The 26321-nt window shown below is 54.0% G+C and overlaps 1 protein-coding gene across 2 annotated transcripts; it reads right to left on the minus strand.

Moving 5' to 3' along the window:
- CTR9 (CTR9 component of Paf1/RNA polymerase II complex) lies at nucleotides 1–26321 on the minus strand. 2 transcript variants are annotated; one of them, XM_032958355.2, is made up of 27 exons: nucleotides 26171–26321; nucleotides 24475–24573; nucleotides 23590–23829; nucleotides 22860–22977; nucleotides 22623–22712; nucleotides 22191–22339; nucleotides 20401–20508; nucleotides 19673–19780; nucleotides 18609–18845; nucleotides 17638–17727; nucleotides 16867–16995; nucleotides 16207–16390; nucleotides 15753–15841; nucleotides 14840–15025; nucleotides 14471–14558; nucleotides 13239–13387; nucleotides 12641–12757; nucleotides 12325–12470; nucleotides 11163–11234; nucleotides 10504–10639; nucleotides 7856–8005; nucleotides 7229–7377; nucleotides 5863–5895; nucleotides 4113–4188; nucleotides 3543–3658; nucleotides 3050–3196; nucleotides 1–2671 (listed from the first exon to the last, which is right to left on the minus strand). In XM_032958355.2, the coding sequence occupies exons 1-27, from the start codon at nucleotides 26213–26215 to the stop codon at nucleotides 2395–2397; spliced, it is 3528 nt and encodes a 1175-aa protein (XP_032814246.2). In that variant the 5' UTR covers nucleotides 26216–26321; the 3' UTR covers nucleotides 1–2394. The 2 variants fall into 2 exon arrangements, with proteins under 2 accessions (XP_032814246.2, XP_032814247.2); XM_032958356.2 differs by lacking the exon at nucleotides 5863–5895.

The following is a 26321-nucleotide window of genomic DNA, read 5'->3' on the forward strand; positions in this document are numbered from 1 at the left end:
TTTAGAAGAAAAACATAACTCTTTTAATAATGATTTCACTCGGTACACTTGTGCATGGTCACCGATGCAGGAACTGTAAAAACGTGTAGGCGGACGTCGTGTTTTACAGCTGGAGACAGTTTATCGGTAACTGTCTTTATAGACAGGGGGGGCGCGCAGCTTCCTATTATCGACAACCCACCACCACCGTGCAGCCGCCCGAGGTGTGGATTGTTGCGGCGCCTTGGGGGAGGCCTTCATCCGGCAGTGGATTCAGCACAAGATGACGATGAGGATGACGACGACGACGATGACCGTACCATCATTGATAAACAATTGCGTTGGACAAGAGCGTGGCGTGAGGGTCGAGCCGGAGAGGACCGGGAATTTAGTTTTATGGAAAGCTTACAATACTATTTCTCGTTTTACACCAATCCATACGTTTATCCAACGCCTACAAATAAAAAAAGTACGCAAAGTACCACCTGTGCGTGTCCGGCGATTTTTTTTCTGTACAAGTGTTGGGAGCAGTGGCGTAGCGCTCGCTGCGTGGTTCCGTGAACCCGGCGAACCTGGATCCGATTCCTGCCCACGGTGGCAATCGTTAAGTGAACCTGCATTCGGCCTCCCCAAGGCAGACTCAGGCTGAAAAAGAGTACTTAGTGAGGTATTGTGAACACCGTCAGCACTAGGGAGACAAAGGCGGACCAGGCGCCGTGATGGCCACGCCAATCCTCTTGCGTGTCGTGCTGGCCTTAATAGGTGTCCGCTAACAGCACTTGCCCAAACAGTCTAAAAGCCCACACAGAGAGGATGCGCTGTGTCCGTGTGGCTCTGAGCGAGGGCGAGGATTGGAGGCAGCGTGCGGATTCGAGTCGGGCTTAGGGTCACAGCGTCACTCGCCGAGCATCAAGTGGATAGTTTAGTCGGGGGACAGGGTAAGGGTCAGGATGCGAATCGCTTACCGATTACAAAAGCCAGCGACCGGTACATGGATTCCGGTGTAATGTTAGTCGTCACGAACGCACCGATTGGCACGAGCCAATCGACGAACCGCACGGCAGCGTAAGTCACCGTTGCGGTACATTCACCCGCACCACCCAATTCAAAGGAAAACGGCGCGGGCCTGCAACTGCTTCGCCTGGGCTCACTCACGCCACCGCTGGCGGACGGCGCCTCCGCCAAGAGGCAGCTGCCGAGGGGCATTCGGTCCGACTCTTCCACGCCGACCAGGCGTCTTGGAGACGTGAACGTAGGCCCCCGCGCACTTTTGCCCACCACACCTCGACCTTGCCGATCGGACTGTGCCGGAGCCATTTAAACACCGCTGGGTGGACCAGAGGCGGTGGGGGATTTTAAAAAAACTCGCCGCGTTGTTTCCGACCGCTGCGCCGGGAGATGGAATCTGAGCGGCGACCTCTGGGTTGCGGGTCCGTTGTGATCATCGTTGCTCCACTGCGGCAGCTCCCGTCGTTTCTCAGTAAACAAAAAAAGTTACGTTCATTGCTCTTGTCCAGCGGTAGCTAATACGTGGAAGGGCGATCTGCGTTTTTTGTTGTAGATCTCAGGACAAATCAAAACCAAAACAATGACATACGCACAAAATTTTAACTTTCGCTAAAGGCAAATAAAAATCCCTGACAAAGAATTCCTACATTTATTTACTTATTCCAATGGATGGTGCGAGTACTTAATGTCTGTAGTATATAACATGGCTAACTGTGTCGGGGTAATGTTTGTTGGTCATAGCTTTCTTGTGGGGGATCGTGGGGACCGTTGGGGTCCACCAGAGTGGATCACAGTACTTGGGTGGAGTGGACACACCACCGATACAAGAGAAGTTCCTAACGTGCGTGGCTGAATGACGGTAGCCGGTCTTTCATCGCCTCTTCACGCAATGGCCCAGTCATGCAAGAAATCCAACCCCTGGTATCACGGTCACTGTCAGCGTCACAACGAGAACCTGCGTCAGATGCGGGGGTTGTCTGGATTAGGGTCAGGGTCAAGGCCTCGCGAATGCCCCCTAAGTCAGCCAAGTGTCACAGTCAAGACTAACGAAAGAGGGTAGGATCACGGTTTCAGTGAGGACCAGTGCCAGGGTAAGTCTTGGGGGGTGACGGCCAAGATCGGCAAGTGTCAGCGTCAGCTGGGGCTCGTATCATGACCCAGGGATACGGTCGAGCCCAATGTTTCAAGGTCAGGGTGAGGGTCAGTAGTCGGTGGCTGCCATGTGAGTGAGGAGTCAAGCTCACACCAGACAGCGGTGAGGGGGGGGTCAGCGCCGCTGAGCCAGGGGCTCGTGGGTCGCGTTTGGGGTCCGAGTCGGCGCCCCGTGCTCGGCTTCTCGGTGGCAGAGCGAGAGTGGCGATGAGGGTCGCTGGCTCACGGTCAAGGTCAAAGCCCGAGATCAAAGGGTCACTGGCTGTCGTCGGCCGAGTCGACGGGCGAGGCCGACCTGACGGAGGCCGGGGGGCTGCCCGAGCCGTCTCGCTCAGAGCCCGACACCGCCGCCTCCTCCTCCTCCTCCTCGTCGTCGACGTTGCCACGGCGACGCCGCCCTGCCGGGGCACCCCCCACCGCATCCTCCTCGTCCTCATCGGAGTTGCCGCCCCCGCGTCTCCCACCGTCGTCGTCGTCATCGTCGTCACGGCCGGCGCGTCCTCCCTCATCCTCCGATGAGGAGTGGGCGGATCTGAGTGACACAGAGGCTGCCATCGTCAGAATTCTCAACTGCCGCGACAATGGGGTTAGTCCACAACTCTCATCGCACTCTACTCCCCTCCTCCAAGTGCTCTCCTGCCTCTCCCCTCTCACCTCACTCTCTTTCTTTGTTTCACTAAGCTACATGGCTCTTTTTCAGAAGGGACCTGGCCACAAACGATAGCTCAACGATCACACTCTGCATCCCCTTCACGCACTCTCCTACCTCTCATGTCGCTCTGGATGGTCGGTCGGGCCATCCAATTCTATTACCAACATAGACATATATCCGTAAATCTCTACTTCCATTCGTGAATGACAATGCTGGAGCGCGGTCAGTGCCCCGGATTGGCCGGAGGCGCCGTCTCACCGCGAGCGACGGCTGCCGGCGTCGCTGGGCGCGCGGGGGCTCTGCCCGCCGCCGCCGTCCGATTCGCTGTCCGACACGAGGCGTTGGCGCTGCTGCTTGGGAGCCTCATCCCCGTCGGAGTCCGAGGCGGAGCCGCTCGCCTTGCCCCTGTCAGTGGCAGAGGGGGACGGAGATGGAGAGGGGGAACACGGGGAGAGGGATGAGGAGCGAGGAACAAGGGGGAGAGAAGATAAGAGAGTGGGGAGAATGTTACAGGGAGACAGGGACACCGAGAGAGACAAGGAAAAAAGACACAAACGAGGAGAGGCAACAACAACACGGCAACAGCCGCCATTCGCCACCGAGTGGCGGCGACGTCACCAAAAAGAGACACAGGGAGAGTTACACATGTGACGAGGTGGACGGGGCTGTAAGGTCACGGCCGGGTGAGCAGGTGGAGCGGGAGGAGTGGGTGAGCGAGTGAACGAGCGGGTGGACAGGGTTGGACACGGACCCCTCGTCGGCGATCTTGAGGGCGTCGTCGTCCGAGGAGTCGTCGCTCGACGAGATGATGGCCTTCGACTTCACCTTCTTCATCATGGCGGCCGACAAGCGCTCGCCCTTCGCCTCCTGCCAAGTGACAACAATATTGTTATTTTTATATAATAGTAATGTGCAAATACTACTTCCCTCTGTTCTTATGGTCTACATGTTAGGTGTGATCCCAATCCAGAAAATTCGGCAAACGCGGGGCATGACGGCCGGCCCGCAACGTCTTCGAAATTCTGAACGTCCACCGTGAAGAAGACGGCGCGTGGCGTCCCACGGTCGATACGCCCATCGCAGTATTAACCGGGGCGGCCTGCCGCGGCCGAACCACGAACCTCTGCAGGCGTGCCACCTCGGCACCGGTTCGGCTATCGTGCCAAGCCACCGCGCGCGTCAGCCGTGGCCAGGAATCAAAGCCCGGTGGCTGGGTTCATAGCGCGGCACGCGCCAACCGCTGCTCCAACACTGCTGCCCGCAGCCCATCCCCCCCCCACCAATTATTAATCTTTTTCAGTCTACGCATTTTGCGCCTCGCCTCTTTGCGCTGCCGCTCCTTCTTCTGCGGCTGCTTGCGAGGTTTCTTGGAACGGGGAGCCCCATCATCCTGGCCCCTGCACACGCGCGTGCGCGCAAACACACACGTGCACGCTACGATTAACGCACGCTCAAGCGTTTCACCCCCCAACACGCACGCGCACCAACGCGGAACCACGTGGCAGCGCGGCCTGGCCCCGCGTCCCCGAGCGTGTACCGCCACCACTCACCCCCCCCCCCCCCCCCCCCATGACGGTGCCGTGCCCCAACTACCTACGGCCACCACCAACACCACCAAACACCACCGATGCGTGCCTAAGAAACCTAACATTGAACCAACTTAGCCAGGCAGCTGACCAACCAATCAAATTACCTGCCGGACTATTTAGTGCTTGCGCGAGCACAATTAATTATGAAAAGAACTCGGCACGTTCGTCAAAAACACCGTGTGGCCTTAAAAGGTCAAAAATATACAATAGGTGACGTTTCGGGCAACAGCCCTCCTTCATGGCAACGGACACATCGAGTGTTTTTTACATAACCGGAGCAGAGCGTTTGGGTCCCTAGAACATTTGAGCTCGGCGTTAATGTGCGCACCACAATGCACTCGTGAGGCAAATTTGTGAGATAAAAAAAAAATTCTCAGATCGACTCCGCCAACTGTGAATTACTAGAATTATTTTTCTCCCCTGCAAATTACATTCCCGGCTGTGGCGTCACCTCGCCGTCACTTGAGCACCTGGGTTTAATCGCGGGTGCCTGCAACCCGCATAAAAAAAAAAACGTCATTTCAAGTGGTTTCGGACGACGCACGGCAACGTGGAAAAAACAGCGCCCGGCCTCTGCGCATTGTGAGCAAAAACCATCGGCTGCTTCCTGAAAAAGTGCACTGTGGTCCCCCCACGCCCCCCCCCCCCCTTCGTTTTTACGTGATCGATCGACATCAAAATGAATTTGAGCCAACGCGACCGACTGACTCGCACACACCCCGACCCTTCACAAACCCTACGACGACAGCACTGGCAATTTGCTTCACGCTGTTGCAGAGCATGTTGCGTATCTGGAATTACAATTACAAAGAGAAGGCGTACAGCATCTCATTATTATTTTATTATTATGCATTCCGCTTGATCACCCAGGAAAGCCTCACTGAGTCTTGTGACCTCTTTTTCAGGAGGGTCCTGAAAAACTTTCGCAGTAGGGGGGGGGGGGGGGGGGGGGCAATGATTGCCGTGCTGTGTAATCCCAAATGAGTAATTTTGAGCGTCTAACTGCAAATGAATCTCGAGGTGCCATATATAATTAAAACACTGTTATAGATCCTCTTTTTTTCTTCTACGAAACGTTTTTCTGCAATCGGCGAGGACTCCTCGGTGAATTTGACATTTCCGCAACCTTGATTAGAATTCACGTTTTAACTTTATTCAAGGGGCGACTGTGACTCTGGTCAGTTGTTGCTCAAGTCGCCCTCTTTCTACCCCCCCCCCCCAGTCCCCTGCTTGCGTGTTGTCGGTCGGCAGGGAGCCCAAGTGGAAGGAGAGCGACTCGAACAAGAACAACAACAGGTGACTAAGTGGCACGCGCAGTCGCACCCCGATATAGTTAAAGACTGCCGACAGGAATAGGTGAGGTTCTGCCAGCACCGATCGTATCGAAGGGAAGTTCTCTGACCTGAACGGGGCTTTCAAACGGGTGAAAAAAAACAGACGTGCAGGGGAGAAATGAAAATAAAAGTTAACAAATCAGATTACCCACTCTGGTGGCGGCTCCTGGCCTTACGACCACTGTGGATGGGAAAACATCGCACGGACGCACGCACGCACGCCACACACAGAGACCACGCCATTAGTGCGAGCGTCACATTGCATGGCTGTAGAGGCAGCTGTCTGTGCCAGCACCAAAGTAATAACAGACCCACCACCTTCGTCGTCAACACTAGCCCAGAGGCCAAGGGGGTTGGTCGATGCCATCTGGGGTGGAAAACCGCTCCCCCAGTACCCACCACTGGCAGTGTCCACCATGGGCAGTGTCTCTGCCACACGCAGCCCCTCTCTCACACACACACACAGCCCCCATTTCTCAAACACATCACCACTCTCACACACACACACAAAGACTAGCCTTAACAGACTGTTGGGGCAAGAGCTGTTAGCGAGTACCTGTGAAGGCTGGCACGGCACACGAGGGGGTGGGTGGCTAACACCACGCCCGGCCGCCTTTGTCTCCCTAGTGGCAATGTTTGTACACACTGCACCAGATACTAATTGAGGCCGAGTCGACGTAGGGGAGGTCCAGGACCAGTTTAGATAATCATCACTGATGTTGGCCGTGAGCGAGAATCGAACTTGAGTCGCCAGCATTCGTAGGCCAACGCGCTATCCACTACACTACCGCTCACACACACGCAGCCCCTCTCACACACACACACGCACCTCCAATTAGCACGGCTGGCTACGCAGTGCGAAATAAGTTCAACATACATACACACATGCAACCCCCGCCTCTCACGCACAGCGCCAGACTCTCACACACACAGCCCCTCACACACACAACCTCTACCTCTTACACACAGCACCAGTCTCTCCCTCACGCACACACACAGCCCCCGTCTCTCAGACACAAGACAAAGATAAAGACCCCCACGTGTAGCCTTAACAGACTGTAGGGGCAAGTGCTGTTAGCGAGTACCTATAAAGGCCGGCACAACACACGAGCGGGTGAGTGACCAACACCACGCCCGGCCGCCTTTGTCTCCCTAGTGGCGATGTTTGCACATTGCACCAGGTAGTCATTTCAGGCTGAGTCGACCTAGGGGAGGCCCAGGACCGGTTCAGATAATCGTCACTGGTGTTGGCCGTGAGCGGGAATCGGTTGCCAGGTTAATAGCGCAGCGCGCTAACCGCTACACCACCGCTCCCCACAGACCGTCTCTCACACATATTACCACTCTCTCACACACACACACAGGGCCAGACTCTCACACACACACACAACCTCTACCTCTTACGCACCGCTCCTCTCTCTCTCTCTCTCACACACACACACGGCCGCTGTCTCTCACACACATCACCACCGTCTCTCAGACACAGAGCCCCGCTCTCTCCCACAGACACTGACCCTCGCTTGCGCCTCCTCTCTCCGTCGGTGCCGTCACCGCCCTCCCCCTCGCTACTGCTCGCTCGCCGCTGCTTCTTCTTGCGCGCCGTCGGCAGGTCGTCCTCCGAGCCGTCGTTCACAAAGTCTTCGTAGTCGGCGCCCTTGCGCCTCTGCGGAACACGACCCCGACTCTCAAGGTTCTGTTTGAGGACGCCCGCGAAACAGGTTTACGCCCGCGACACCACAATTCATAACCGCGTTCCGGTCAAGGACGTGTAAATGACCCAAGTGAGAAGTCAAGTCGGGTCACGCGGCTATTCTGACTTCCCACACAAAGACAATGTTACACACAAAGACGTGACACGCACAGACACAGGTGCGCAGCAAAAACCAACAACAGACGGCATTTGCCACTGTTTGGAGGCGGCAGCTTTACCACGGCGCTCGCGCCAGGCTAGGTGCACTTTGAAGCCATCACGCGAAGCGCGGGAAGGCTCCCGCTGCTGGCAAGTAGTCGCGGGGTTATGGGTTGAGCAAGACGCTCGCCGGGCGCCACGCGGACACCACGCGGGCACCACGCGGGCACCACGCGGGCACCACGCGGGTCCCAATTCTGGCGCCATAAGGGGCAGTGCCACTTTCCCCCACCTTGCCGCCGCCCCCTCCGCCCTTGCGTTTCTCGCGCTGGGACTCGGGGCGCTCGCTGAACACCAGCAGGCCCTTGGTCTTCTCCACAAACTGCGCTCGCGTCTCCAGGAGCTTGCGCTGCTCCTCCGAGAGCCGGCGCCGCTTTTCTTCCTGCGAGTGAAATTAAAAAACACTTTAGAAAATATCAAATTCATCATCACCATCAATCATCATTATTAAGTCAGCCATGGTGGATCAACTGCTGGATGAAAGCCTCCCCAACACCCACCCCAAAGCCGCCACCCCCCTCTTGCAAACTCCGTGATGCAACAATCCACCCGGTCACCTGCACGTGGAATCGTTCATTCCTCCATCTCTACAGCTGACGTCCGTTTGGACGCGTTCCATTCCTTGACTATCACTCCATTAGCAGTTTTGACCATCGGCCACCGTCCGTTCTAGTCACGAGTCCACATTGCTGCTGTACCGCCTACAGTGCTGCGCTACAGGCAGCCACGTGCAGCACAACCAACACCACCGTCAGGCGATAAGGACTCGGCAGACGAATGGGAAACATGGTTATCCATTCCCAAACTAATCCTGGCCGCTCTTTCACAGAATTTGGTTTCATTTTGCACGCATTTTTTTTTTTACCGACACCACTGTGCCCACTCAGGAGCTGGTCGGTCGGCCGATCTCATTAAAAAGTAAAATATTGATCGGGGATGTCTCCGAGTGCCTGCGCCGAGCGGATGTGGTGTGGCCCCTGCCGCCGTAGACAATGATGTCGTCATTAAAAACAGCACGCACTGTAACCGGTGTTGGCCAAACATCCCCGCGCCGAAAAGATTCACACTGCACATGATACAATTGGGGTCACACACACGACAACACCGACCCCCCTCCCCCTCTACTACTGCGAACACTTGGCAGGACCCTCCCTGAAAATGAGTTTTGAGACTCGGAAAGGCTCTTCCGGGTAATGCACTGTATGTACGTGGAAACTTATTTGCACCATATGTAGCCAACTGTGTTAATAGGAGGTGCGGGTCGACAAGCAGATCAATAATATTAATATAATTATGGGAACTGCAGAATGTGGGCGAGTGTGAATAAAATAAAAATATTCTATGAGATGAAGTGTCCAATGGGACCTCTCGCAGGGCGGCGCGAGCCTTCGTGTTAGACAATGGAACCCACGGAAGCAGATGTTACAGAGCTACTTCTTGAGAGATCCCTTCAAGTGACCTCTGCTGCATGCGCGCACACACAGCCGAGGGCGGTACTTTCCCACTCGCTCTGCATATGATGACAGTGACGTTCTCCGCATGACAGTCAAACCAAAGCTCAAATTCCCAGAGCTGGACCTCAGCCACATACGGTGCCAAACCACATTAAATTGGTGGCCCGCTTGACACCATCAACTGACCCCGCCCCTACTGGACTGACCCGCCCATGCTGGACATTCGTGGAAAAAAAGCTTCAGAGCTTATCGGATTTCTCGAGGATAAATAAAGATCCCGAGAATAAATAAAGCCAGTTGAGGTGGTTCGGGCGGCTGGGAAGGATGCCCCTAGTAGACTCCCCCTAGAACTCTACCGGGCAGCACGTCCCACTAGGCAAAGACCCCGGGGCCGGCCCAGGACAAGCTGGCGAGACTATGTCGCTGGCCTGGGAACACCTGGAAATTCCCCAGGAAGAGCGAGAGTCTGTCGCCAGGGAAAGGGAGGTCTGGACCGCCCCCCTACTCAATATGCTGCCGCCGCAACCCTCACAAAAGCAAGCGGATTGAAAAACGAACGAAGATAAAGATTCTAAACTCGCTCGACTTGAGAACTGTTTAGTCACAGCCCTGGATTCGAACCCAGGCTCTCAGCGGTGACGGCTCAGGGCTCTGACCTCCGAGCCACCAGGGCTGCTTCACGTGCGAGAACTATAACAGATTCACAGGGGGCTCAGCAGGCGGCCACTGTGAGAGCGTGGAAACCGAGAGCGTCGACGTCGTCACGTTCACATCGCCTTGTGAAGATCGAGTAGACGGTCATCACGGTCAATGCCGTTGATGCCGCCACCCCTCGCTTCCGTCCTTCTGTCGAATCATACAACTATTGCACGATTCACGCCTGACCTCTTAACGTCCCGCCGCCACCACCGACATCTGACTCGAGGTCTTCCCCTGTTACAAGAATTGACTCAAGGACCACTCTTACAGTCTCATCTCCACCACACGCATCTGGCTTTAGGTTTTCCCCATGGTCGCTAACCTCTGGGTGCCAATGCTATGCCTGTTTCAGTGACCTCCTCCCCTACACCCTGCACACCACCACCTTTCCTGTTCACATCTACAGCAGTCTCCATAAGCAACAATCTTGTCCCAGCTTCTAAGGCCGACAGACAGCGTAAACTTATGTGTGATGAAATAACAATAGGTTTACCGTAAATGGCAACAAAACAGGTGTTAAGATGTTCATACACCCAACAGATACCTTTTGCAAGGCATCAAGTCTGCAATAACCACACGTTCTTCTGGAAAAACATGCACGTCGATCTTCTTTCACACCGTACGTAGGTGAAGGACAACAAACTGAACGTAAAAAGCAGTTCTCAGAATTTTTTAAAACGCCTCCAACGCGCGCTGGCAAGCGCGAGGAAGCGACGGCGAGCGGCACCTGCTCCTGCATGAGCTTCAGCTTGAGCTCCTCTTTCTCCTTCTCCTGCTTGGCGCGCTGAGAGCGTTCCTCCTCATCCAGCTTCCTCGCTCGAGACACGTGGTACTGCGCTTGGCTCAGCAGGTCGGCGCACTGCCTGCACGCCCACGCACGAACGCAGGGTGTTAGCGAGCGCCCGTTATGACGGTGTCGAGCGGTTGCAGGAGGGCGTGGGCGAGTGACGGTGGGGTCAATGCCACGCGTACACGAGGGGTTGTTTATTGTGTTCGTTCGTGTGGAAGTAGCTTGGAGTGAATGCGCAAAAGTATTGGAAGACGAAGGCAAGTCCCCCGTATAGCCTTCACCATGCGGCTGGGCAAGTGCTGTAAGCAAAGATCACCGATGAAGGCCAATGCAGCTCATGATGGGCTGGTGCGGCCAGAAGCACGTTCGGCCGCATTCATCTCCCGTAGTTTTGATGTTTAAGCATCGCATCAAATACTTATTTGAGAGGCCCAGGAATAGTCCCGGTATCCGTCAAAAATTATGGCAATGAGCGGGCATCAAACTTTGGTCGTCGGATCCGTAGCGGAGTGCGCTAACCGCTACGCTGTCAATCCACAATCGACACACGACCTCACACACACTACACACACACACGTGATTAATTCAGCTCTGACCTGGCTTCAGCTGCCGCCTGGGCCAAGTCGAACTTCATGCGGTCGCCAGACTTGCTCAGGTAGCTGAAGTACCTGCAACACAACAACGCGCACACCGCTTGCAGCCAGGTGAGAGAACGATGTGAATTATTTTACCCAAGAAAATATCAAGGAGTGACAAGGAGGGGGGGGGGGGGGTTTCCCTGCTACGTTTTTGAGAGTTTGGTTTTGTGTGGGAGGAAAACTCGGGAGAGCCCGGATAACACCCACCGCGCGTACGGGGGGACAATGTTCGACAGCGTTATCTCCTGACCACACCTCACAGCCCCACGCCTACCACACCCGGCAAGCCCTGGTGCTCACCCATCGATAGCAGTAACCGGGCTTAACATTTCCTTAGCTTCAGAGATCCGAGAGGGAACAGTCACATTCAGGGCGATTCAAAGCGATTCTGACACATTAAGTAAGCGAGGGGAAACTCATCAGGCGGTGGAAAGCGTGCAGCCCGTGCCAAATGGGACCCACCGAGACCAGGGAGGGTTGGTCCACACGGAGACCCAAGGGGCGGGGGCAATGACCGCTCGTGCTGTACGAATGATTCTAAACAAGTTGTTGAGTGCCGAGATTACTGTTTAAACCAGGTGAGAGAACTAAAGAGACCAGGTTAGGAGTCTAATTTGCAAGAATGGCCTAGATCACCGAAATGCCAAAGGTAAAAACATAAAGATTAAGTATGTACAACAAATCACTTAAGTAGAAACAAGAGCAAAAACAATCCTGTTACAGAAGTGAACAACAGTGCACAAACATGAACCAATACTGATTCCAAATACATTTTTGAGTTAGGCCGCAGAACGATCCAACCAAATGTTTGTTGTTAAGCCCCTCCACCACCCGACATTGCCAAAACACGTTAATAATAACTATTGTAGCTCGCCTATCGGTTTCGCGAAGGAACAATTCCCGCTACCGAATTTAACAATGAGATACGGCGCTCCGTTTAAGACTGCTCCAGCCAAGCATCTTCAGATCAGAAACCAGGTGGCCAAAATACAATCCTGGAAGCATAACACAGTTGTCTTATTGCGTCATTTCCAGACCTCGTATTAAACCCACAACTCTGCCCCCGCCTCCCCCCAACGCACCCCCCCCCCCCGCCCCTCCCCGCTCCACCCCCCCCCACCTCTGCGCCAGCTCGAGCTCCTTGACGGCGCTCAGTACGGCCTTGAGGTTGCTCTTCTCGTCACGCAGCACCGACGTGGCGAGACGCTGCAGCACCAGCGCCACGTTAAACATTAGCACGCTGTCGCTGGGCGCCACGTGCCGCGCCTAGTGGGGTCGGCGGGGTCAGCGGGTGGGGGGGGGGGGGCGGTGGGAGGGGGGGAAGCGGTGGTGGGGGGGGAACGCAGCAAGGAGAAGAAGAACGTCAAGAGTCGCCACTGGAAAGCTCAGCGGACCCTCCCGCGTGCGTGCGCGCGTGTGGGCACGCGTGCTCTTGCCTTCAGAAGGGTTTGCTTGCACTCGGCCAGTTTGCCGCACTTGAAGTACGCCCGCGCCAGGAACAGGAGGACCTCCGTGTTCTGACACTTGAAGAACTTCTTGAGGCAGTTCTCGTACTGCGGATATCAATCGCGAAGAACGGTCAACCAAGGGCAGCAGCGCCGTTGTGCGCAGGTGAATGCGGAGCGGTTCTCAGCTCTGTGATAACGACGGAAAAGGATGCAAATACACACACGACATCGACACTTGCACCCGCTGTTGGGGCAGGTGCTGCTAGCGAGCAGCTGTGAAGGCGCAATAGGTGTTGGCGTGGCCGGGACCACGGCCGGCTGCCTTCATCGATCATGTTTTTGTATTGTTTGTTGTTGTAATGTTTTTACCCGCCCCCCCCCGACTGGACATCTGTGAAAAAGAGCTTTACGGCTTATCAGATTCCTCCAGGATAAATATTCTGATCTCCCCAGTGCTGATGTTGATACACCGTACTAGGTAATACTGTTCCCCACACACGTACACAGTCACTCGCTAGCACACACTCACACGTACGCACGCACGCACATACACACGCACGAACGTGCACACGCACGCACACCGCACCATTTGCACGGCGCTGATGAACTGCTTCTGCTCCACGTAGATGTGCGCCAGGTTGAGCCACACATCGCACACGTCCGCCGTGGCCTCGCGCACCTGGGCGAACACGTCCCGAGCCTCGCGGATGCAGCCCTTGTGGGCCAGCACGGCGCCTGCGACATGCGCACGCACACGCGATGGCCACGTCACGCCTCCCTGTCACTGGCACGTCTGAGCGAAGCCGGCACGGGGCCCTTACCGTACAGGTGGGTTTTCCACCGGCTACCTTCTGTGCCGAGCCAGAACCCGAGTGTAGTTATGTGTAGTTTCCCACTGGTTACATGCCGTGCCGAGTCAGAACTGAACCATAATACGCTGGCCTTACAAGACATCTGAAGCTGGCTCAGTGCCAAGCAGGGGACAGGGCTAATGGAATGTTCACTGCGTGCGACGTCCGTCGGTGCACCGTACAACCGAGCCGCGCCGGGCCTACGCCAAGCCAGCCCCACGTGCCTTTAGGAGGCCCCTGCCAGGCTGTTTTCCTTCCGCAGAAGTCGAGCCGCGCCACTGGCATGCAATCGCACGCAGCGAACGGGTCCAGATGCGTGCGAATGACGCGGCGACGCCCGAGTCCTCGCAGAGAACTCGCCGACGCCACGCGCAACGAATGCGTCGCTTTCCCCACACACCTTGCCCGGCTTAGCCCCAAGCCAGATTGAGACGTCTTCTTGCGAGGCCAGCATAACGAGCGGTTTGGTTCGGAGGGGAATGGCTTGGCAAATAGCCCAATGGACAACCACCCCGTGGTGTGATGAAGGTGGCTCGGCTCGGATATGTTAATTAAGCTAAACTATATTTATTTTACCAGGTAAGGCCCACAGAGCTATATATATAGCTCTTTTTCAGAAGCGACCTGGCCACGAATGATAGGTCAACGAAGTGGCATATAATCACGTGGAAATTTACAGCAGCCAAATACTATAACCACATGTTTATTCTAAATGTGGAGGGGAAAAAAGCGGAGGACCCGAAGAAAAATCCACGTGAGCACAGTGGGGGAGGGACACAGCAAACTCCAAATATACAGGAGTCAGGGTCGGGATCGAATCCACGACCTCCTGGATACTAGGCGAGGTATTTAACATCACACCACCGTGACGCCCTAATCAGGGCCACGTCAGATCAGGGAGAGAGCACCACTGAGGTCCCGGCTTCGGATCTGGATTCGGCCGCCCACGATTAAACCATGGTCTCACCGATTCCATTAGCCGCGTACAGGTTTTTGGGGTCGTTCCTCAGAACCTGTTTGTAGATGGCCAAAGCACGATCCTGATGACGTTTTTCCTGGAAAAACGACAGCCAAATATTCGCACAGACTTGTTACTTAATTTGACTTTTCATTTAACTAGCACATTAAAACGTACACCACAAGCATAAGCCGAGTTAAACGTACACACTACACACAGGTTCAAAGACAAAAGTCAAAAGAGCGAGTGTGCGATTGTGCTTGTAGCTCGAGGCGGCCTTAGATTTAGATGGACATTCCACTTTCCTATGGCCATAAACCAAAAAGAACCACGTGTTCACGAGGCATCAACATCAATCCATCTCTCTCTCTCTCTCGCCTTCTCCTTGTCCCGTGTGGGCTGGTGCAGCGTCTGCAGCCACACGTTGCCCAACGCCAGCATCGAGTAGGCGTCGTTCTGCGTCGCCGGCTGCTTCAGGATTCGCTCAAACTTTTTCTGCCCCGGCTGCCACTCCTGCTTGGCGAGATGCAGGTTCCCGATGAGGGACCAGGCGTCTGGGTGGTCCTGCATGGAAAATAACCGCACGCACAGGCGTGCTCGATCACCATCACCATGCCGTGCACGCGTGGCATGCGTAGCAGGCGTGTACATTGCTCTCAGCCTTGTCTAGACCACTAACCAAAACGCTCAATGGGTGTGTGCTGCTCATAAACATCCAATATGCCTGACTTCCTGGACCTTCTCCTGACGATGGCTGATGCTGTTTCAATTGAAACATCATGTATATAATTGCCAAATCTATCTGTGAGAACTATTCTTCAATTTACCAATGAGTGAGCTGAAACAATAATAACTGGCGTCGTTAAATGGGGCAATTTAATTAGTTTGGCTGTGTCGGGTGGTGGAGGATTCTTTAGGCCATTACGTGGCCTAACCCAGAAACCAATGAATGGAACCAGAAGAAAAACATTAATAAAAAAAACGTTATCGGTACCGAGGTTCCCACAAGGCCATGCGGGAGGGCGTGTAGTACAGTTTGGCACCAGCTATCATAGAGTGCAGTCATATCACTACAGTTCTCTGCGGTAAGTAAGATGTCTTTGAAAACAAAGGCGCTACGCCTCTGTAAATAAAATTAACGCCGAAACGCTTGCGCGTTCCGAGATTCAGCGGTGAACGGGACCAACCCGGCAACTGGCAGTCGTCTCAGAACGGGAAAGGGTGATAAGTCAAATCTGGAGAATACGATGCTATCGGCCGATAAACTGAACAGCATCTCGCGACGGGTCACCTGGTTGATCTGCAGGGCCTCCTTAAACCAGTCGGAGGCCTCGTAGAAGTTCCCCTTGTCTCTCGCCATGCAGCCGAGACGCAGGTAGCCTGTGCGGCAAAGTCAGGGTGGATTTCCAGTTCAAATCAAATCTGTTCGTACATTTGGCCTTCGCCCCATTTCTTATTGCGTAGGGCTGTCACGAAGGTGCTGCGTTTCGCGGTTAGGATTTAACGAGCATTGAGGTGGTGCTTTTCATCCGTCTACAGCCCCTAGGCCAGTGGTGGAAAGAGCACATTGTTACAGCGGACGCGAGTTTTATGAACCCTGGAGGGATGATGGGCTGAGTCAATTTCTCGAACATACAAACGCAGAGAACAACAAACTCAATGGATGGGACAGACAGACGGATGGGCAGAGAAATTACTGGGTGGACGCACAGGGGGGGGGGGGGGTGGGGGGGGGGAGGACTCACAGTCGACGTAGTTGGGATGCTCGCGTAGGATGTTCTTGTAGTGCTGCTCCGCGCCGTGGTAGTTGCACGTGGACTCGTGCAGGCGCGCCAGGTTGTACGTGCTCGTCACCGAAATGGCGTTGTAGTAGTGCTCGTCATGCTGAGCCTCGGCCTTCGCCCTGTCCAGCGACGCCGCGTAGTACTTCTGCTCGCGCGCACACGCGAGCACGTGCAACACGTTTGAGTGTGTGTGCATACACGAGGATACGTGGACACAGGCACACACGCACGTGTACCCAAACACACATTGTGTGCACGCAGAAGGGTATGCGCAAGAGCAGAAGTGTACGCACGCACACACACAGCACAAGTGTGTACACCTACAGGCGTCCACACACAGGCAGACTGCCAAGCAATTTAACCCCTTAATATCCGTCCTATACAGAGACAATGACGATAACATTGGCAATGATAACGACATTCATAACAAGGAAGATAACAATGACGATATTATGATGACGACAATGATGACGATTTGACAGCGTCGATGACGACGATAACGGCGACTGTGTCAATGAACAAACGGTGGCAGCAATGATCGTAACAACGACGACGATCGTAACAATGACGATGACCGTGCCGTCACTGCAATGAAGGTGACGACGATGACTCTGGCGGCACCTTAGCCTCCCCGAGGTTTCCCAGGCGGAAGTGCAGCGCGGCGACGTTGTTGAGGATCTCGGGGGGAACGTCGGCCTGCACCTTCTCCTGCAGGATGCGGGTTGCTGTGCCGTAAGCCGACAGGGCGCCCTGGGGTTGGGGAGCAGGGGGGAGACGCACGCGGCCGTCACAAAGTCAAACCCCACGTGTAGCCTTTCGACAGACCATTGGCGCAAGCGCTGTTGGCGAGTTGCACCTATTAAGGACAGCACGGCGCACGAGGGAGGTGGGGTGCGACAGCACTGTGGGCCATCACACACAAACACGCACGTATGTAAGCATGTATGTTAACGTATTTTGCACCATACGTAGCTAACCGTATATGCTTCTGCAGCCTTGATTGTAATTCATAGGCCAACTATAAAACACCTGTCGCTGCTGCTGACTGCAATATTTACAGGAACTTATCCATCTTTATACACCAACCAGGGCCCCCAGATCTTCGGATCGCCTTAATCTGAGTACTCGGAGGTCAAGCCTCGCTTCCTGGGGTCATTGGGCTTTTGCTTATATGCAGATCCCAAGCTTTGGAAAGCTTTGCCTTTGCTAACAAGACAATCGTTATTTAAGTCTGTCTTGAAATCTCACCTCTGTTAACTGAACATTTGCTCCTAATTCTGGAAGTTTATCCTGGTTCTATTTATTTGCTTTCCATACAGGGGGGACCATTGGGATATACGGATGAAATGCACCTTACAAATGTAAATTATGATTAATATGAAACTGACGAACCTGTATGTCGGATTGCTCAAGGATCTGAGCCAATTCAATCCAGGCTTCCACATCATCGGGGTACTGCTCCGTGACCTTCTTGAGGTGACCCTATGAACCGCACACAACACATAAAACAGAGACAACAATGATGCCACCTTAGAGACCATGTGGGCAAGTGCTGTTAGGGAGCACCTATTCATTCGACCCAGGAGGGAGGATAAGTCGATAGAGTCAATTGACTTGAACTTTTAATCGTTGCCTCTGGTCCTTTTAAAAATGACAGCCGCCCAGATACCCTGCCTCGCAAAGGAGGGAAACCCACTACGAGGCAAGCCTGGCACGACTGGTAAGACCAATGATGTCACCAAGCCTAGCCCATCAACTCCAGTCCAGCGGCACACACAATTACTAATCAATTTACAGCCCAGCTCTGAATAAAATACATTGAACGCTGCCCCTTACACGCACGAGGCCTCGTACCCTAATTGTGAATTTTAGTCCGGACAGTCCGGAACGCTCTTCTGGGATTTATTATATTTTGCCATGCTATTTCAATCTCCCCTGTCTTTGTGTCTGCATTATACTATTTATGTCATCTTGGGATCTTAGGAATATATTTGAAAAAGGTTCAAGTGATTTCCTGCTCAAACGAACATCTTCAGTTTACAGCCATGAGCCAGTGAGGGAAATTCCACATTCCTATGGCAGGGGCGAGTCTATACATAGGATAACCGCTGTTGACTTTTTCACAAAGTATTATTCATTTTATCGACCCCAGAGAGATGTTGGGCTAAGTTAATCCACCAAAAAGGATTAGAACTCGCAACCTTCCGATTCCAAGCCACTCGCTCAACCGCTGAGCAACCTGACATCAAATCGAGAGGAATGTAGCGGTCGTGGCCGTACATGCCGATAATCCCTACTCCAAACCGCAGCTCTTCAAGGACTCTGTAACCGTGTGAGAAAATTGAGCAACAACGCTCGGTTACCTTGGCGGTCTCTCTCTTCTCCTGGTCGTTGCTGGTGGCGTAGAGCGAGCCCAGGATCTTCATGGTCTCGTAGTTGTTGGGGTAGGCCTTGAGCACCTTCTCGAAGCAGCCGGCCGCGTTGTCCCGGTCGCCGCGGTAGATGTACATCTGGCCCAGGCCGAAGTAGGGCAGCAGGAAGTTGGGCGAGGCGAACTGGGTCGCCTGGTAGTAGTACTGGAAGGCCTGGTCGTAGTCCCCCTGGGACGGAGAGTTTGGCACGGGCGAGAGTAGACGTCGACTCAATCAAACGACCGGGAGGCGTCGCGAGGAAGAAAGGTAACAATTCACAACCACAACGACCCAATGATTTGACGGTAAGGATTTTTAACGAGCGATTTGTCAGCTCCATGAGCCAACATCGAGGAAGGTTGACGAATGTCGTGGTCAGCGATATCTACTCAAAACGATCGGAAGGACACCAAGGAAGCGTTTAACGATTTACCATTACCCCTGTAACATCCACCCAGCGATTTTATTAATTGTCAGCATATGGGCGAGGGATTTGATCATCAATACTCTGGCCCAATGACTAGAAGAAAGTATTACTCAATTATATCAGCCCCAGAGGGATTTGACCTCACAAATTTTCCAATGTGAGCTGCTCGCTCTACTCCGGAGCTACCTGCCCAGTGATACTTGGTTATAATCGTAAACACGTCTACACTTATTCTTAGCTCTTTCGGTAAAGTCAAGGCCTATCCCAACAACGTGACTTTACCGAAAGAGCTAAGAATATGAATTACTGCAGTCACGAAAGCTTTAAATAAAAACGTCTACTCTTGTTAAGAGGCTTGCGGAGACTCGCGTTGGGATCCAACAGGAAGTCTGTAGCCGGGCAGCTCGCTCGCCTGCCCACCTGCCTGCCCACTCACCTGCCCACCCATCCACCCGCCTGCCGCCCGCCCACTTGCCCACAAACTCGCCCTTTTGCACACCCACCCGCCTGCCCACCCGCCTGTACGCCCGCCCGCCCACCCAATCCCCCACCCGCTAGCGCTGTACCGAGGCGGCGGCGGCGGTGGTACCTGCACGTGGAACGAGCGTGCCAGTTGGTAGCAGCTCTCGGCCTGCATCGCCTCCACGTCCGTGTTGTGGAACGCGTGCAGTGCCAGGTGCTGCACTTTGCTGTAATCCTGCACGCGCACACACATTTCCCCTATAGCCTTAGCGGACAAAATACTGTTAACGAGCACCTATGGAGGAAAAACGAGTGATGCTCGCACCACGACCTTCGTCGCCCCGTTGGTCATGTTTACACATCGCACCAGATATGTATTTAAGACTGAGTGAAGGGTGCGGGACGAGTTCATTATTATTTATGCTTGATTGTTGTTATTATGCTTGTTGATTTCAGAAAGCCTTACCATGTCTTAAGATCCTTTTCAGGAGGGTCCTGTCAAGTTTTCGCAATAAGGGGGGGGGGGGGGAGGTGTTTTGCTGTCTGCATTCCCAATTGAGTAATTTGCACGTCATTTTTCAGCATGGGGATGCTTGGTCAATACCGGTGATATTTTTTTTTGCTTTGGGAGGAAACTGGAGAATCGTAAAGAAACCCACGCACAACAGGGGGGGGGCACATACAAACTCAACACAGAAAGGCCCCCTAGTCAGGAATCGAACCAAGGCCCTTCTTGCCGTGAGTCACGAGTGCTACCACTGTGTCACACTGGTTCCCCCCACCCCCCACTCCCCTCCCGTGCCACCGACGAAGGATAACCTCTCTCGTTAATACAACACTGTCTCGGTGACGGACCTTCTTGAAGAAGAAGTGATTGGCCAGGTGGTTGAGGACCATGGGGTTGCTGCTATCAATGGTGTAGGCCTTGGACAACAGCTGCACGCCGTTCTTGATGGAGTCAGCCTGCGGCGACACGAGTAACGTGTGGTCAACGACACGATTAGCGTGCGGTCAGCGACACGAGTAACACGTGGTCAGTGACACGAGTAACACGTGGTCAGTGACACGAGTAACACGTGGTCAGCAACACGAGTAACACGTGGTCAGTGACACGAGTAACACGTGGACAGTGACACGGGTAACACGTGGTCAGCGACACGAGTAACACGTGGTCAGTGACACGGGTAACACGTGGTCAGTGACACAAGTAACACGTGGTCAGCAACACGAGTAGCGTGGTCAGTGACACGAGTAACACGTGGACAGTGACACGAGTAACACGTGGTCAGCAACACGAGTAACACGTGGTCAGCAACACGAGTAACACGTGGTCAGTGACACGAGTAACACGTGGACAGTGACACGGGTAACACGTGGTCAGCGACACGAGTAACACGTGGTCAGTGACACGAGTAACACGTGGTCAGCAACACGAGTAGCGTGGTCAGCGACACGAGTAACACGTGGTCAGTGACACGAGTAACACGTGGTCAGTGACACGAGTAACACGTGGTCAGCAACACGAGTAACACGTGGTCAGTGACACGAGTAACACGTGGACAGTGACACGGGTAACACGTGGTCAGCGACACGAGTAACACGTGGTCAGTGACACGAGTAACACGTGGTCAGTGACACGAGTAACACGTGGACAGTGACACGAGTAACACGTGGTCAGTGACACGAGTAACACGTGGACAGTGACACGAGTAACACGTGGTCAGCGACACGAGTAACACGTGGTCAGTGACACGAGTAACACGTGGTCAGTGACACGAGTAACACGTGGTCAGTGACACGAGTAACACGTGGACAGTGACACGAGTAACACGTGGTCAGTGACACGAGTAACACGTGGTCAGTGACACGAGTAACACGTGGACAGTGACACGAGTAACACGTGGTCAGTGACACGAGTAACACGTGGACAGTGACACGGGTAACACGTGGACAGCGACACGAGTAACACGTGGTCAGTGACACGAGTAACACGTGGTCAGTGACACGAGTAACACGTGGTCAGTGACACGAGTAACACGTGGTCAGTGACACGAGTAACACGTGGACAGTGACACGAGTAACACGTGGTCAGTGACACGAGTAACACGTGGTCAGTGACACGAGTAACACGTGGACAGCGACACGAGTAACACGTGGTCAGTGACACGAGTAACACGTGGTCAGTGACACGAGTAACACGTGGTCAGTGACACGAGTAACACGTGGTCAGTGACACGAGTAACACGTGGTCAGTGACACGAGTAACGTGCGGTCAGCGACACGAGTAACACGTGGTCAGTGACACGAGTAACACGTGGTCAGTGACACGAGTAACACGTGGTCAGTGACACGAGTAATGCGTGATCAGCGACTCCAGCCTCTCTCACGTGAGGGACGTGATGCCACAAAGCCGGCAACGCTTCAACAAGGTGCCCAAACCCAACATGAGAACGAGACAAGGTCCTCTTTAACTCAACATTTCCACGTATACCCTTTTTTCAAGTCGTTAACGATAATGCGAAGAAAAAAAAACCCCGAATTTAACAACCCTACTTCTTAAGCCTGGCGCATGGGCCCCTCCGGCATGTGGGCCCCGGCGGACACCCGGCACACGTCGTCGCCCGTCTCTCTCTCTCTCTCTCTACCTCCTTCTTGTTGAGCTCGAGGATGGCGAGGCCGACGAGGGCGCCCACGCACTTGGGGTTGAGCTCCAGCGCGCGCATGAACGCGAGCTGCGCCTTCTCCGGCTTGCTCAGCTTCACGAAGCAGTGGCCCATGCCCAGACGAACCTCCGCTGTCGGTTCACACACGGAGATGCCACCCCCACCCATGTAGCCTTCAACAGACTGCTGGTGCAAGGGCCGTGGCCTGCGGAGCGCTAACGTTAGCCAGCGATCGATGTCACTGCCGCATTTATCTATCAAGCGTTTATCTTACCAAATCACCTTGTGTGCGGGTTCCCTTCCTCAGTTCTCCATACAGCTGCTGTGTTAGCAACCTGATTTAATCTGTACTCATCACGTGACCGACCCGAGTGATTGCGCCCACACGGCAATCACGTGAAGAGGGCGACCTACCTGGGCAGTTGGGGTTAGTGCGTAACGCCTTCTTGTAGTAGGCGAGTGCCCCGCGGAAATCCTTCTTGTTGAACGCGATGCACGCTTTGCCTGCGCACGGGGACACCAACGATCTCAGCAGGAATTAAAACACTCTCGCAGTCATTCCTACCCGCAGTCGTCCCTACCCTCCGATACCGTGCAAAAAGAAGTTCCGCATACATACATACATACTCGCTCACAGCTGAGAGTCCTCACCGAGCAGCGCGGGGATGTTGCTGGGCGACTGGTTGAGCACAAAGTGGAACTGTGCGTCCGCCTGCTCCATCTTCTCTCCCTCGAGGAGGCAGTAGCAGGCTCGGCCGAGCAAATGGTTCTATCGCGCGGAGAGGGCGAGAGGGAGAGGCGACCGTGGCGTCGCGACGTTAGCGCGGAGGACTCGCCGCGACGGGTTAGCGAGGGGCGAAGAGCGTCCACGATGGTGAACGATACAAAGCCAGATGAACAAGCGACATGGAGAGAAAGACTGGCTGTGTGGAGTGGATTTGAAAAAATAAAGTCAAGTTGTTTTGGTGAACAAGGTGACAACTCAAGAGACCAGGATAATTCGTATTTGCAAGAGTGATCTGGGAGACCAAATAATAACAAATGAAGTACAGCAATCAAGCAGCAAAAATACCTGCCACATGATAAGTTGAAAACACTGCAGGAACATTAAACAGTGTACAATAATAAATTACGTGTAGTGTAACACCGCTTTGGTAGATCATTTCCAGACTGAGCAGAGTACAATGACAATTATGCTACAGCAACGTTGAACAAAAACTGGGTGACTATTGCACGAATATGTAAAGAGACAAGGAAGTCGTGGGCCACTTGAGATGAGGTCGCGGGCTTCATCTGGCCCATGAACAATGGGTTCCTCACCCCTAATCTACGGCGGGTGCCCAGCGTCCGTATGGAGCATGGCAGGGGGGGGACGACTCACCTGGTCGTACATGATGATCTTATCGGCCATGGTGTAGAGGAGCGTGGCCTGGGTGAGCAGCTCCTTCTTGACATCCTTGTTTTTCTCGCGCCGCGCCTGCTGCACGTAGTAGGCGGCCAGCGTGTCGAGGCACGTCATCTGGTCCTTCTCGTGGTCGCGGTAGTCCAGCGTACCGTCCACGCGCGCCGCCTCCAGCAGTTTCACAAAGTCCTCCGGCTTGCCCTGCCGGTAGTACTCCAACTGCACAAAGGCAAAGATTCCCAGTATAGCCTTAGTGGACCGTTGGGGCAAGTGCGGTTACCGAGCACCTATGAAGGCTGGCACAATCGTCACTGGTCGTGGCCGCGAGTGGGAATTGAACTCGGGTCGCCGGGTTGGTAGCACAATGCGCTAACCACTACACTCCCCAACACCCGCCATTTGCCACTAAGTGACAGTGACGTCACCATGGCGCCTGTGCCAGGCCAGATGCACTTTTGAGGCCACGTGAAGTGTCGAAGGCTCGCTGACAGGTCGAGGTCACAGGACAGACCCAGCAGGTGCCATGGGTTGGCTGACTCAGATAATTCTTAGATGCACCAGCTGTAACCTCATACTGTGCCAAGATGTACAATTCCCCACCCCACTAGCCACATACTATCACAATCCTTCACATAAACGCGCATACAGATGCACACACCTATACAAAAAACAAAGTCGTCCTGTGTGACCGGCAGGTTAGTTCACCAGCTTCTCATACAAATGGACAGATACCTGTATATGCTTAAACACAAATCACACACACACACACATTCACACAGACGAGTCACGGGCACAGTCGCGCGGGGTGGGAGAAGACAACGCAGGTGGCTAATGGCGAAGCCCCAGGTCTAGCCCTTGTCTCACAGCGAGCGCGATCCATATGTGCAGCTGCGTGTGCTCCTGCTTGAGAATGCTGATGACTTCGTCACCCTCCGGCAGCTGATCAAAGTCGAGCTCTATCACCTGCAGCACACACACACACACGAGAACGGGGGTCATTCAGTCTATCTATGTATGTTGTACTTCTTTCGCACCGTACGTAGACAACCGTGCTAATCGGAGGTGTGGGGGCAAGACAACAAACTAAACACAAAAATCAGTTCTCGGTTGTTTGTAGCAGATGCATTGTCTCGTCTCATTAAGGCTTTTCATGAAGTCCCCGTGATCCAATGTTCACAAGATGTATGGGCAGCCTCTTCCAGAACTCCAACCTGTATTGAACAATGCGCTCATGAACTTTCCCACACGCAGCAATTCACCTGCGGCGTCCGGTTCTATTCTTCGACCGAGACGTTTAGGATTCTAGACTGCGGAGATAATGCTGTTAGCGAAACACCGATTAGGGTCAGCACTCGAGGTGGCAGTGTGACTAGCACCACGCACACCGGATCATGTCTCTGTGCCGCTGTTTACACGGTCCAGGGCAAGTTCGTGACAGGACGTGCCACTGATGTTGACCGTGGGCAGGAATTAGTCTCAGCCATTGGCCATAATCCCTTCTCGTGTTGTGTCCCGTCACAACCATCCTCCTGTTGAGGTGCGGTGTCCAATGCCCACATTCTCGAGTCCGTGACTTTCCCTATTTCTCTGTCTATCAATGCAATTCCAAGCATTCAATGTCCATGTTTTTGAATCCTATGTCATCGCCCTGGTTTGGGGGAGAGTCTTACTTGCCGGAGCGTCTTATAATCCAGGATAAGACACGCGGCAATAATAAACCATTATCATTTGCGGCCAGGTCGCTTTCGCAAAATAAGTTAATAGCTCAGTGGGCTTCACCTGGCAAGATAAACAAACATTTGTTTTGTTTGGTATGTAATATATTTCTTGTAAGCAATATGTTTGTAAACGTTGTGAATTTGCTCTCCAACACGCCGGTGTGCTGTACTAGCAACGAATAGGCACGTTCTGTTTACGTGACAAACCTTAGCAATTTGTCTGCGTCGGGTGGTGGCGGATTTAACGACACAACATTTATATTACCGCGATCTAACCCACAAACACTTGGTATCATGAGCGATTTGTTTACCTTTCCTATACTTTGCACTCTTATCGTCTATTTTGTAGTTGTAGTTGTTACTAGACCTCTGCGTGAAAAAAACACCACAAAGAGCTTTACAGCTCATCAGATTCCGATGTCAAGTCCCCCCCCCAACCCTCGGGAGCAAACTGGATTACCTAGTCTGCATAAGCGAACGCGTGCCCAAACGCCAGCCTCCCATTGGCCCACAAGGCGACCACGTGCGCGCGGCTTTCGCCAATCCCGGCGGGCCGCCAACGACCCGAGCGCGTTCCCCCTCTTATCGGAGCTACGAAATTAAAATCGGGCGAAAGGCGCCCCCCCCCACCCGCCCCGTCCACCGCCAGCCGCCAGCACGTGAAGACAACGCGGACGCAGCGCGTCCACTTTTACAGTCGCCACCCGCTGAGCCCTCTCCCGAATGTATCCCGCGCGATGAGGGGCGTGAGGGTGGCGGTGGGTACACACGCGCATTAACATAAACAAAAACCCTCTTCGATGTTTTAGTTTCCTCACAAGGCAACGCACCGCACCGCTCACCTCGTCCGTGTCCCTGAGCGGGATCTCGATGGAGCCGCGCGACATCTCGAGACGTCTAAGTGCGGGCCCGAGGCTGGCGCGGTGCCGTGTGGGTAGGACGAGGTTGGTGGGGGTGGCAGCACAGCGCAGGTCACGTGGGCCGGATGTGACG

Source organism: Petromyzon marinus, chromosome 21 (genome assembly GCF_048934315.1).
Source record: "Petromyzon marinus isolate PM22_M1 ecotype Great Lakes invasive population chromosome 21, UKy_Petmar_22M1.pri1.0, whole genome shotgun sequence".
Classification (NCBI taxonomy): Eukaryota; Metazoa; Chordata; class Hyperoartia; order Petromyzontiformes; family Petromyzontidae; genus Petromyzon; species Petromyzon marinus.

Bases quoted from the DNA above. Each gene is read 5' to 3' on its own strand.
- CTR9 (XM_032958355.2), bottom strand. From the start codon at position 26,215: ATGTCGCGCGGCTCCATCGAGATCCCGCTCAGGGACACGGACGAG. The intron at 16,996-17,637 runs GTTCGTCAGTTT...CCCCAACCCCAG, and splicing joins TTGAGCAATCCGACATACAG to GGCGCCCTGTCGGCTTACGG. The intron at 8,006-10,503 runs GTGCCGCTCGCC...TTTCACTCGCAG, and splicing joins TGAAGCTCATGCAGGAGCAG to GAAGAAAAGCGGCGCCGGCT.